This window comes from Bos mutus, chromosome 2 (assembly GCF_027580195.1).
Source record: "Bos mutus isolate GX-2022 chromosome 2, NWIPB_WYAK_1.1, whole genome shotgun sequence".
NCBI lineage: Eukaryota > Metazoa > Chordata > Mammalia > Artiodactyla > Bovidae > Bos > Bos mutus.
In genome coordinates, this window is record NC_091618.1 from 16618119 (window position 1) to 16630215 (window position 12097).

The 12097-nt window shown below is 43.5% G+C and overlaps 1 protein-coding gene and 3 non-coding genes across 4 annotated transcripts; all 4 read left to right on the plus strand.

Moving 5' to 3' along the window:
• Positions 1-215: 215 nt before the first annotated feature.
• On the plus strand, positions 216-10136 carry NCL (nucleolin). The gene is made up of 14 exons (XM_005887031.2): positions 216-378; positions 1698-1814; positions 3251-3740; positions 4117-4332; positions 4432-4518; positions 4702-4843; positions 5425-5549; positions 6414-6537; positions 6950-7107; positions 7854-7977; positions 8160-8293; positions 8829-8955; positions 9261-9484; positions 9653-10136. The coding sequence occupies exons 1-14, from the start codon at positions 361-363 to the stop codon at positions 9727-9729; spliced, it is 2163 nt and encodes a 720-aa protein (XP_005887093.1). The 5' UTR covers positions 216-360; the 3' UTR covers positions 9730-10136.
• LOC138985002 (small nucleolar RNA SNORD82) lies at positions 4559-4628 on the plus strand. The gene has a single exon (XR_011462236.1). It is a non-coding gene; the product is annotated as a small nucleolar RNA SNORD82 (small nucleolar RNA).
• LOC138985010 (small nucleolar RNA SNORD20) lies at positions 8386-8465 on the plus strand. The gene has a single exon (XR_011462248.1). It is a non-coding gene; the product is annotated as a small nucleolar RNA SNORD20 (small nucleolar RNA).
• LOC138984988 (small nucleolar RNA SNORA75) lies at positions 8992-9125 on the plus strand. The gene has a single exon (XR_011462224.1). It is a non-coding gene; the product is annotated as a small nucleolar RNA SNORA75 (small nucleolar RNA).
• Positions 10137-12097: the final 1961 nt, after the last annotated feature.

A 12097-nucleotide genomic window follows, 5' to 3' on the forward strand; every position in this document is an offset into this window, starting at 1 on the left:
GCACAAAGCGAGTCCCGCCCCAGGCCGCCGCCACGAATCCCCTCCCCCTTCCTTGGCCGCGTCGGCCCGCCCACTCCGGCCCGCGCCCCGCCCCGCGCCGTTCTCAGCTAGAGGCTCGCGATTGGCTCATGAGAGGGACGCGAAATCTGGTTGGTCGAGGCGGAGTCACGAGGGTGCCGTCGTCGCCTTTCCAGAGGCGATTACTGGGCAGGCTCAGTCTTTCGCCTCAGTCTCGAGCGCTAGCTGGCAGCCAAGCGTACGCGCTCAGGGATTAGCGGCCGCCATCGACGGTGCTTAGGTTCCTCTGGACTCGTCTGCGCCACTCGCTCGCCACACACTCCGCCGTCATAAGCCGCCATCATGGTAAAGCTCGCAAAGGTAAGAGGCCTTGCCCGCGCGAGCACGGACATCAAGGCCCGTTTTTCGAGGAGCGCGCGCCCTGCGCCGCCAGGAGGAGGGCCTGCGCGCCGTCCCGGGCGCGTTCGAGGGCGCCATGCTGTGGGAAGTCTCGCGCGATTAGCTGGGAGGTCTCGCGTTTTTAGCTGCTTCGTAGCGAAGTGAAGAGCTTCGGCAGGTGCCGCGCTGGTAGTGAATGCGGCGGGGAAGGACTTCAGGGCTGGGAGCGGGGAGGGGGAGAAGGGCCTCGGACTGATGAGGCGAAACTCCTGTGACGGGCCGGAGCGGGGCCCCGCCTACTGACGCACGTGCCGCGGCGCGGGGCTCGCCACGTGGGCCGTGCCGTGTAGGGCCGGCGGCCTGCGGAGGGACCTGGCCTTGTGGGGAGGGCGGCGGTGCACCTCGTCTCCGGTCCCGGTCCAGCGGGGTGGGTGGACGGGAGCGGGGTGGGTGGACGGGAGCGGGGCGGGTGGACGGGAGCGGGGCTCCGGTAGGAGGCCCTGCCGCATGCTTTCTGCGCCAGGCTGCGCGCACGTGGTGGCCTGCGACTTGTCCCACGTGGCCGTTCCAGGGCTGAAAGGGGCGGGGTTGGTAACCTGGGAAAGGAAGTCTTAATAGAAGACTACGGGTTAGACGTGTTTTTTTTTTTTTTTTTAAAGCTGCCTTCAGAATAGGGTGGTGGGATTTGGTGCCACAGTTTACCTCAAAGGCTTTTTCAAGGTGGTTTTCCTCACGTGAAGGGCCTCGAATTGTTGGCAGTTACATTGGTCCAGTTGTAGTCCGCATTGAGAAACGGTGCGGTGAAGCAAGGTTCGATTCGGGTTGGAGGTGTAATTTTTAAAAAGGGGTGTGCTTAAAGAACGTAGCAAGAAGAGAGTAGCCTTTTTATCCAAAGCAAAAGTTTTTTTTTTTTTTAAAGAACTTGAGAGAAAATACGTAGGAAATTGAGTGCTAAGTCGCTTTGGTCGTATCCATTTCTTTGCGACTCCATGGACTGTAGCCCGTCAGGCTTCTCTGTCCATGGAATTCTCTAGGCAAGAATACTGGAGTGGGTTGCCATACCCTCCAGGGGATCTTCCCGATCCAGGGTTTGAACCTCCGTCTCTTATGTTTCCTACAGCCGGGTTCTTTTATCACTAGCGCCACCTGGGAAGCCCTGTGTTAACATTGGTATGAAGGATAATTTTTATGTAAATTGTAGTTAACAGTATGAAGAGGGAGTTCTAAGGGACATTAGTGCCGTTTTGCTATGAAGAATGGCTTGAAATGAGGGAGGGTGTAATGTGTCACGTCTGTTTTAGGCCGGTAAAAATCAAGGTGACTCCAAGAAAATGGCTCCTCCCCCAAAGGAGGTAGAAGAAGATAGTGAAGATGAGGAAATGTCAGAAGATGAAGACGATGAGAGCAGTGGAGAAGAGGTAATTGTATATAGTTCAATGTTGAATTGCCTTAAACTACAAAATGGAGACTTAAAGCAGGTGGTATTGGATGTCTGAAAATATTGGCAGAAAAACCAGGATTCTGTTAATTCACATAGGACCTGTTGTAATGGTCGAGCATTTCACAAAGTTGTATTGACCTGTCATGATGGCACAAGAATATTTGAATGAACTTGAGAGCAAAGATCTGTAGGTGTGTGTATGTGCATGCACATGCGTGCACACCTTCTGCAGGACTTGGTGTGATATATTGTAGTAAATCACTAGTTTTCCACTTTCAACATGTTAATTCCACATACCAGATAAACAGTGAGTTCTACATACCAGATAAACAGGGTGGACAGTTAACTGTCCTGCGAATGGCAGCTCTGAGCATTATATTCAGGTCTGAGGTTAGCCTTATCAGATTCTTCTAGCTTCCCAGTAGGATCAGTTGGTCTCTGTTACCCTGTATGAGTTTGATAATACTAATCACTGTTACAGTGGTGTGGATTGAGAGTTGCCGCCTTTCATTGTATTAGCACTTATTTAGAACTCCCAGCTACTGTTGATTCACTGTAAAGAAGACTCATTGCTTTATTTGTTCATATTTCTTATTTAGAATTTAATGAAGGTTTTATTTTGGCACATGTTACCTGATAAAACCAATAGTTAACAAAAAGTAGTTTTGAGTCTAACTTTAAATATAGACAAGTGATGGTTTTTATCAAGCTAATGTGGTCTTTACTAACTTTGCCACTATTGATTATCCCACTGGCCTTTTTTGATGTTCATTTTCTCTTTGGTTCTAAGAATGAGCATTCATTGAACTTCCTACCTCCACCCACTGTGAGAGCCCCAAATGACTTAATAACATTTAACAGGTTGTCTTCTCTATGTGTTAAGGCTTTATGTGTCAAGTCATAATCCTTAAAGCAGTGTATAAAGAGCCAACTCAGTGGAAAAGACCCTAATGCTGGGAAAGGTTGATGGCAAAAGGAGAATAGGGCAGACAGAAGAGGATGAGATGGTTAGGTAACATCACTGACCCAGTGGACGTGGATTTGAGCAAACTCCAGGAGATGGTGAGGACAGGGACGGCTGGCTGCAGTCCAGAGTTGGATGTGATTTAGTGACTGAACAACAGTTATTTTCAGATGTGAAAACTATAGAGGCTTAAAATTAAGTTTTAAAACTTTGTCTAAGCCCATGCAGTGGCATCTAGTCTATTTTCAGGGTCTGTGTTAGAGTTTCCTGCAAGATTAAGACTGTGACTCAAGTGTACAGAACATGTTAATTTGACCCTACCTTTTAACTTGTTTACATCTGGTGCATGTGGTGGTGAACTGAGGCAGTGCTAGAGTTGAGCATTCATTTATGGGACAACTCCTTGAGTTTGAAAACAAGCTTATGTTGTTTTTTGTTTATTCTTAAAGGTTGTTATCCCTCAGAAAAAAGGCAAGAAGGCTGCCACAACTCCAGCAAAGAAGATGGTGGTTTCCCCAACAAAAAAGGTTGCAGTTGCCACACCAGCAAAGAAAGCAGTTGTCACCCCTGGCAAAAAGGCAGCAGCTATGCCAGCCAAGAAGACAGTTACACCTGTCAAAGCAGTGGTTACACCTGGCAAAAAGGGAGCCACCCCAGGCAAAGCAGTGGTAGCAACCTCTGGTAAGAAGGGAGCAGCCACCCCAGGCAAGGGAGCAAAGAACGGCAAGAATGCCAAGAAGGAAGACAGTGATGAAGAAGATGAAGATGACAGTGAAGAGGAAGACGATGATGATGAAGAGGAGGATGAGCCAGCAGTGAGGAAGGCAGCTGCTGCTTTTGGTGCTGCTCCTGCCACAGATGATGAGGATGACGAGGATGACGATGATGACGACGATGAGGAGGAGGAGGAGGATGAGGAGGATGAGGAGGACGAAGATGGTAAGGCATTGTATTGGTAGTTCCTGGACTCCTGTTTGCAAGGTACATTAGGGATGAGGTGCGGGTGGTAGAACTACATATTACTGAAAACCTGGGGGGTTAGATAAGAATCATCCCAGGGATTCTCTGGGCTGATTGTGATGCACTAGATTGGGACCCATGAAAGATTGCCTGCTTGTGTTGCTGAGTCCTTTTTATGCTTTGCAACCCCACAGACTATAGCTGCTCCTGAGTAAAATGCTTCAAACAGCTCATTCTGTGTTTTACTTATCATAGCTCTAAGCACAGTGGCATGAATAAGATTACATTTATTTTCCTTTAGGTCTTCATGAACTGGGATAGAACTCAGTTTTTGACTAGGTGGTTTCTCTTTCAGACTCTGAAGAAGAACCTATGGAGATTGTACCAGCCAAAGGAAAGAAAGCTCCAGTAAAAGCTGTTCCTGTGAAGGCTAAGAGCACTGCTGAAGATGAAGATGAAGAGGAGGATGATGATGATGATGATGAAGAGGAGGAGGAAGAGGATGACGATGATGAAGACGACGACGATGAGGAAGAGGAGGAGGAGGAGGAAGAGGAGGAAGAGGAAGAAGGTAATGAGTTGGATTCTCAAGTACATTGATATGAGTTTTGTTTAAAAGGAGGTACTTGAGTATGTGTGGATGACATAGATTGTTTGAACTCTTGTCCAGAGCCTGTCAAAGAAGCACCTGGAAAACGAAAGAAGGAAATGGCCAAACAAAAAGCAGCTCCTGAAGCCAAGAAACAAAAAGTGGAAGGTAACTTAGAGAATTGGGGGATTGGGAAATGATACCACATAGCACAAGTGATGAACAATAAAGGGACTTAATACTGAAACCTGATGTTATATTTCAATGTGCTGATGTGCTGTGTACAGAAATAATTTGATTAATATTTAAGTATACTGGAAAATTGACTAATTTGAGAAAATTTTTGTATAGGCACAGAACCAACTACGTCTTTCAATCTCTTTGTTGGAAATCTGAACTTCAATAAATCTGCTCCTGAATTGAAAACGGGTATCAGTGATCTTTTTGCTAAAAATGATCTTGCTGTTGTTGATGTCAGAATTGGTGTGTCTAGGTAAGTATAGGGGGCCTGTGTCATAACATCACACATTGTTTGTGGGTCTGCTGTTGCTTTTTCCTTTCAATTTTAGGACCGTAGCTCATTATTCTTAAACAAGAATATCTAAAAGTCTTCAAAAATTAGATATTATTGAATTAAATAATCTGATTATCAAATTGTGAAACCCCCAAATTGAAATTTTCATAATTCCCCTTAATTTTTGATATTACACAAACTAAACATTTCTTAGACCTGAAAAGCCATAATAGTGAATGCTTTTAAACAGGATTCTCTTAGTGCTTAAACAGGTTCTTTTATCATGTGCTATTAGTTGTTAAGCAGCAGTGTAGCTAATGAAGATCTCAGAGAAGAACTTGCATCATTAGGTCTTGATACTTATAGACCTTGTTCTGTAGCCCCATCTTAAAGGGCTTAACTTAATTTTGTTAATAGTACAGGTGCTTCTTAATCTTGGTTTGCACTATTATGTTAGTGTTACTGCTTGTCCAGAGTACTTGGTAGCTGTGACTTTTGTGGGTTTGTCCCACCACCTCCTGACCTGTAATTTTTAAAATTTTTGTCTCTTCACTTTAAAGGAAGTTTGGCTATGTGGATTTTGAATCTGCTGAAGACCTGGAAAAAGCCTTGGAACTCACTGGTTTAAAAGTCTTTGGCAATGAAATTAAACTAGAAAAACCAAAGGGAAAAGACAGTAAGAAAGGTATGTAAAGCTTTAGGTAACGCTGATACTGATAGCTTGTTCATAGCTATGTATCTAATTTAATGTAGACAAGCTGGGGTAAGTAGTTTAACCTTTTTCTTTTGGCTTCCTCATATGTTGAGGATTAAATGAATTAGAATGTTAAATGTTTACATCAGTGCTTGGCACTGCTTGCTAGACTTAAAAAATAATTGGTTCAGTATATCTAAATTAATAGTCTTTTCCTCACTGGACTAGAGCAGATCTCTTAACTACTCTCTCTGCATCTTTTACCCTTTTCTAGACACTTGTCACTTTTCAAGTGTGTGTTCATCACCTTTTTATTTGGGGCACCTGCATTGTATACCTTATGAAATCCTAGTTCCCTGACCAGGAATCAAACCGTGCCCCATGCAGCAGTGGAAGCACAAGAGCCCCAACCATTGGACCATGAGGGAATTATCTACAGTATTTTTTCCCATAGTCTTTTAAATTAAAACATACTGAACACTTTACATACATAGCATATGATATTTAGCTCTCTTTTTAAGTGTTCAGCACATAGTTAGCTGTCAGCTGTGAAAACAGTTTGTTTTTCCATTGCTGTATCTCCATAATATATAATAGCAGAGTGCCTTTTACATTATGAAATCTAAAAATTATAATTTTTTTGGTTGTGCCCTGTTGCAAGCAGGGTCTTAATTCCCCAACCAAGGATCAAACCTGTGCTCCTGCATTAGGAGCTCAGTCTTCACCACTGGACTACCAGAAAAGTCCATAAAAATTTTAGCAAGAACTTGTACATTGGTCAGTCTTTGATCTTTGGGACAAGAAGGGTCTTTTAAGCCATTCAGTTCATTTTTATTTTTTTTTTTTTTAATCTAGATCGAGATGCAAGAACACTTCTGGCTAAAAATCTGCCTTACAAAGTTACTCAGGATGAATTAAAAGAAGTGTTTGAAGATGCTGTGGAGATCAGATTAGTCAGCAAGGATGGAAAGAGTAAAGGGTATGTTTTGTGTCTACTGAAATGTTTCATTAAAATTAATGCACTTTAATTTATAGAAGAAATGTTTATTTAACGTTCCTATGTTTGTGATTTTGGGCAAATTATTCTATAACCTCAGTTTCCTATCTGTACAGTGAGGATAATGTACCTAATTCAGAATAATTTTATTATAAACTAACATAAAAGTACTACCTAAGGCCTAGCTTTCTAGAAGTATCGGGTAAGCTTTCTGTAGTGGGAGGAAAGTTTTAGTTGAAAAGTGGAAAATGGCAGAAACCTTGACCATTTCAATTAGTATAAAACGGCATTTTTATTTTACTTGTCTGAAATAGTCATATTGCTGAGATTAAGAGAGAATTAATATGGTTTTTAAAACCAAGTGAGTTCTTTACTTTTTTTCCCCCTATTGTAGGATTGCTTATATTGAATTTAAGACAGAAGCTGATGCAGAAAAAACCTTGGAAGAAAAGCAGGGAACAGAGATAGATGGGCGATCCATTTCTCTGTACTACACCGGAGAGAAAGGTCAAAGTCAAGACCATAGAGGTGGAAAGAACAGCACTTGGAGTGGTAAGAATTTAAGTTTCCTTCTGGGTTCTGAAATTTAGGAGAGAAAAGAAATCCTTTGCATCTTTGTACTTTATATAGTGGATAAACTGGATGTAGATCAGCATGCTATACGTCTATTTGTAATTGTCTTGAATGAGAGCTATATGAAATATTTGTGCTAGAACATAGATAAATCTAGCTTCCTTTGTATGTTTTATACTGTAAAGAACTTAGATTGTGTGCATTTAAATTAGAATATTGTTCTAGGAAAACACAGGGCTATAGTCAGCTTGCACATCTGCACAGTAGGAATGGAAGGAACCAGCATGTAAGTACTTAACAGGTATTTGATGTTGAGTAGCAAGTAGGATGGAGAAGGCAATGGCACCCCACTCCAGTACTCTTGCCTGGAAAATCCCATGGGCAGAGGAGCTTGGTAGGCTGTAATCCATGGGATCGCGAAGAGTTGGACATGACTGAGCAACTTTCACTTCACTTTGATGCATTGGAGAAGGAAATGGCAACCCACTCCAGTGTTCTTGCCTGGAGAATTCCAGGGACGGGAGCCTGCTGGGCTGCTTGTCTATGGGGTTGCACAGTCGGACATAACTGAAGCGACTTAGCAGCAGCAAGTAGGATTCCACCTATATTAACATTGGTGTGTTACCTCTCTGAAGCACAGAAGTTCTTGGAGAACACGGTACAACTGTGACTTAAGTTGGGATGTACTGCTTCAGAGTCTTAACTTGACATCTCTTTATTTATAGGTGAATCAAAAACCCTGGTTTTAAGCAACCTCTCCTATAGTGCAACGGAAGAAACTCTTCAGGAAGTATTTGAGAAGGCAACTCATATCAAGGTGCCCCAGAACCAAAATGGCAAATCTAAAGGGTAAAGTATATTTATGTCACCAGTTAACAGGCTTTTTAAGAGTTGTCTTGTGGAAGTGAAATCATGTTCTCACATTTAGCAGAAGCTGCATTGTTTAAGGATTTGCTTGAGGAAAAAGGCTTGGTGGCAGCAGCAGAGTCATGTGCTTAGTAACTTACTCTAAGTATTGACTTAATCCTCAGGTATGCATTTATAGAATTTGCTTCATTTGAAGATGCTAAAGAAGCTTTAAATTCATGTAATAAAAGGGAAATTGAGGGCAGAGCCATCAGACTGGAGTTGCAAGGACCCAGGGGATCACCTAATGCAAGAAGCCGTAAGTCACTTTGTTAACAGGAATTTGTGGTTGGGTCCTGAGATCTACAGAAGAACATTTGCTTCTTTCTGTTGCTGCTGAGTAAATGATACTGGATATGATGACTGATTATCTGAGAAGTAACTGATGAAATCTCAAGAAAATTCCTCTAGATAGTCAAGTTCTGATCCAGCTAAGTCAACACTGAGCAGCACATTGCCCTGTGGTTCACTGTCTTGTGTTTATAGCTGCCTATTTTAGGACTACTGTCACTTATTTGGGTTGCTGCTGCTTCTGTTTTCCATAAAAAGATTCTTAACTGCTCTGGTGATCAGTGTAAACATTACGTGGAATTTGGTCCAAACCGTTTGCTGAATTAAGCATTAATTGACCCAAGTTGCTTTAACCTGCTTTTTCTCATATAGACACTCTTAAGTTGAAAGGCTAGCATTTGCTAAGGGAAGCATTCTTAGCCAGTAGTCAGATGCTAGACTGTAACGTAAATCCAGTGTTTTCATGGATTGTGACTGATACAGTTTTTATTTTTATTTCCCAGAGCCATCCAAAACTCTCTTTGTCAAAGGTCTCTCTGAGGATACCACAGAAGAGACGTTAAAAGAGTCGTTTGATGGCTCTATTCGAGCAAGGATAGTCACTGACCGGGAGACTGGATCCTCCAAAGGGTAAGAGGCAGGAAATGTGCGGCTCTCCCACCTTGAGTCTTCTCACTGAGCTCCTTTCTGTCAATCAGTGACAGTTGAGGATTCGCACGAGAAGAAGAGATAATTCACGGAGCTAGCGTTGTTGCCTTCTGTCTTCACAGAGGCCTATTAAGCTGTTTTGTGAGACATTCTGTTTCAGCTTTCTGTAGGGAAGTGCTCTCACCTGGGTCTTCTCAGTTTAAGGCTTATGGGATCGCTATGAAACATGTGAGATTAAACTTGGCATATGTGTGCTTTATAACAGGCAATTTCATTTGGTGTTTTAGGTTTGGTTTTGTAGACTTCAACAGCGAGGAAGATGCCAAAGCTGCCAAGGAGGCCATGGAAGATGGTGAAATCGATGGAAACAAAGTCACTTTGGACTGGGCCAAACCTAAGGGTGAAGGTGGCTTTGGTGGCCGAGGAGGAGGCAGAGGTGGCTTTGGAGGCCGAGGTGGTGGCAGAGGTGGCCGAGGTGGCTTTGGTGGCAGAGGCCGGGGAGGCTTTGGAGGTAAGAAGCGTGGAGGGCCACCCTGCTGTGTTCACTGGTTTATGTGGCCATGCACTTCCCAACCTGCAGATCCATGTTTCCGCATCAGTCCCCAAGTCCTTACTCACCCTGCTGGGGAGGGATGACTGGCTTTTAGAGCCTGTTTAATGATGCCTTGCTTTTCTGCAGGGCGAGGAGGCTTCCGAGGAGGCAGAGGAGGAGGAGGAGACCACAAGCCACAAGGAAAGAAGACGAAGTTTGAATAGTTTCTTCTATCTCTGTCTCTTCCTCTTCCATTTGAAAGAAAGGACTCTGGGGTTTTTACTCTGTTAACTGATCAATGACAGAGCCTTCTGAGGACATTCCAAGACAGTATACAGCTCTGTGGTCTACTTGGAAATCCGTATAGATAACATTTCAAGGGAGGTAACCCTGTTGGTGTTGACTGGATATTCGTATAAACTTTTTAAAGAGTGATAGAGCTAACCCTTATCTGTAAGTTTTGAATTTATATTGTTTCTTCCCATGTACAAAACCATTTTTTTCCTACAGAGTTTGTTTTTTTGTTTTTTTGTTTTTTTTTTTGCGTTGGGGGGTGTAAAGGAAAGCAGAACGTTTTATCATGATTTTTGCTTCAGCAATTTTGGGACAGATTAAAAGTCCTAGAACTCTGGTGCCAGCCTTGTACTTCCTGTCTTAGAGTGTTTCTCCTGGAATATCACTGAGAGTAGAGCATGGTGGAGCCAAGTTCTACCATTCCATATCTGTTCCACCCCTGATGAAGATGTTTCTGCTTTGGTTTTGAGTGTCCCAGCCATAAGTTTTGGTGAAATGGCTACTGAAGTAACAACTGCAGCCTTGTGTGTCTTCATATGAAAGCCTGCTATGATCTTATCCCAATTACAAAAAGTCCTGAGGGTCAGGTGTCCTGAAAAAGTGCTCTGGAAAGAGGGCTAGGAACGCTTTGGTTGAGCCTCTTAGATAAGCATACAAGAGCAGTGCCTGATGAGAATTCTTCTGGGGTGAATGGGCCAAAATGAAAGCTTCCAACAACTTTGGTTAAAACTGACAAGAAAGGCCTTCAGTTTTGCACTGGGTTAATTCAGACATTGTGCAAGTATTCCCTGCCCACCCCACTTCCAAATAAAGGTCACATGAGAGACCTAGGTCAAGGGATTAACATTTTAGTTGAAAAACAGTGCCCTAGGTGATAGAAAGAATGAAAGATACTAGTGGAATAGAAGGCCAGCTGAAAGATAGAAACCAGGGGTCACCAACCTTGTTAGGAACCGGGCTGAAAATAGGTGATCCAGTGCCATCACAGAATTACCAGCTGAGCTCTGCCTCCAGTCAGGTCAACAGTGGCATAAATAATGTCACTTGAATCACCCCCAACCTGTCCCCACCCCATGGGGAAAAACTACCAGTCCTTGGTGCAGATTTCTGGCTCTGAGTTGCTGGTGGAGTGAGGGTGTCTAAACCTTGACATGTGATGCACCATGTCTCGGTCACTCTGGTACACTCTTTGTGACCCATGGACAGTAGCCTACTAGGCGGCTCTAGTATTACAGGCAAGGATGGATACTAGAATGAGTTGCCATTTCCTACTCCAGGGAATTTTCCCAACCCAGCATTGAACCTTAGTCTCACATCTCCATGGCAGGTGGATTCTTTATTAGTGTCACTTCACTATCTGCCAAGTCTGTTGTACAACAGGTCAGGATAAATACCTACTTTGAAGCAGGGAAGATTGAAAATTTGGTTCTGCTAGAAAGAAAAGCCAGCATAGGGACATCATCTGATTAACGAAACCTAAAAACTAAAATGAACCCTTTGTGACCTATATTTTCTAGATTTAAAAGATCTAATTAGTTGGAGCCATTTGTGCTAGTGCATGCTGGCTGAGTCACTTCAGTCGTGTCAGACCCTGTGACCCCATGGACTGTAGCCCACCAGGCTCGTCTGTCCATGGGATTATCCAGGCAAGAATGCTAGAGTGCGTTGCCATTTCCTACTCCATGGGAAATGCAGAGATCAAACCTCCATCTTCTGTGTCTCCAGCATCGGGAGGTGAATACTTTACCACTGAGCCATCTGGGATGGCTCATGTTGTCTGTTACCTCTTGAAGCAAACGTGTAGAATTTTTGACTGGACGTGTGGAAATTTGCATCAATGGCAGCTCAGTCTGTCACAAACTGGACATTTAGGAAGGGCCTGTATGATTGGTCTCTAGGTCTCCAGGGCCTTTTCCATTATCCAGCAGCTGTCTTGTGGGTACCACCCCTGACTGCTTAGCTCAACTTTAGACAAGTTTCTGGGTTTAAACCTGAAGGTGTAATAAACAACTTGGCCACCTAGAAACATGAATTAGCATTTGCTGGCTTGCTAACCCACTAGCAGCTAATGCTGCTTATGCTGTATCCATGGTGTGCCAGGCTTTGATCTCGGTGTCTCTAACCTGCTGTGGGTCAGGATGAGCAGAAAAACAGTTCTTTAATCCTAACTGTTCTTCCTTCCCATCAAGGGAAGGAGATTGTCAAGCCCTATATACTACAGTTATTCCAGTCAGGGATATTATGGTGATTTCCACTGGGATGAAGATGAAGGGTGGTTACCCTGTAGCACTTGGATTT

Coding starts and splice junctions, on each gene's coding strand:
- NCL (XM_005887031.2), top strand. Junction 4,844..5,424: donor GTCAGAATTGGTGTGTCTAG/GTAAGTATAGGG, acceptor TTCACTTTAAAG/GAAGTTTGGCTATGTGGATT. Junction 9,485..9,652: donor AGGCCGGGGAGGCTTTGGAG/GTAAGAAGCGTG, acceptor GCTTTTCTGCAG/GGCGAGGAGGCTTCCGAGGA.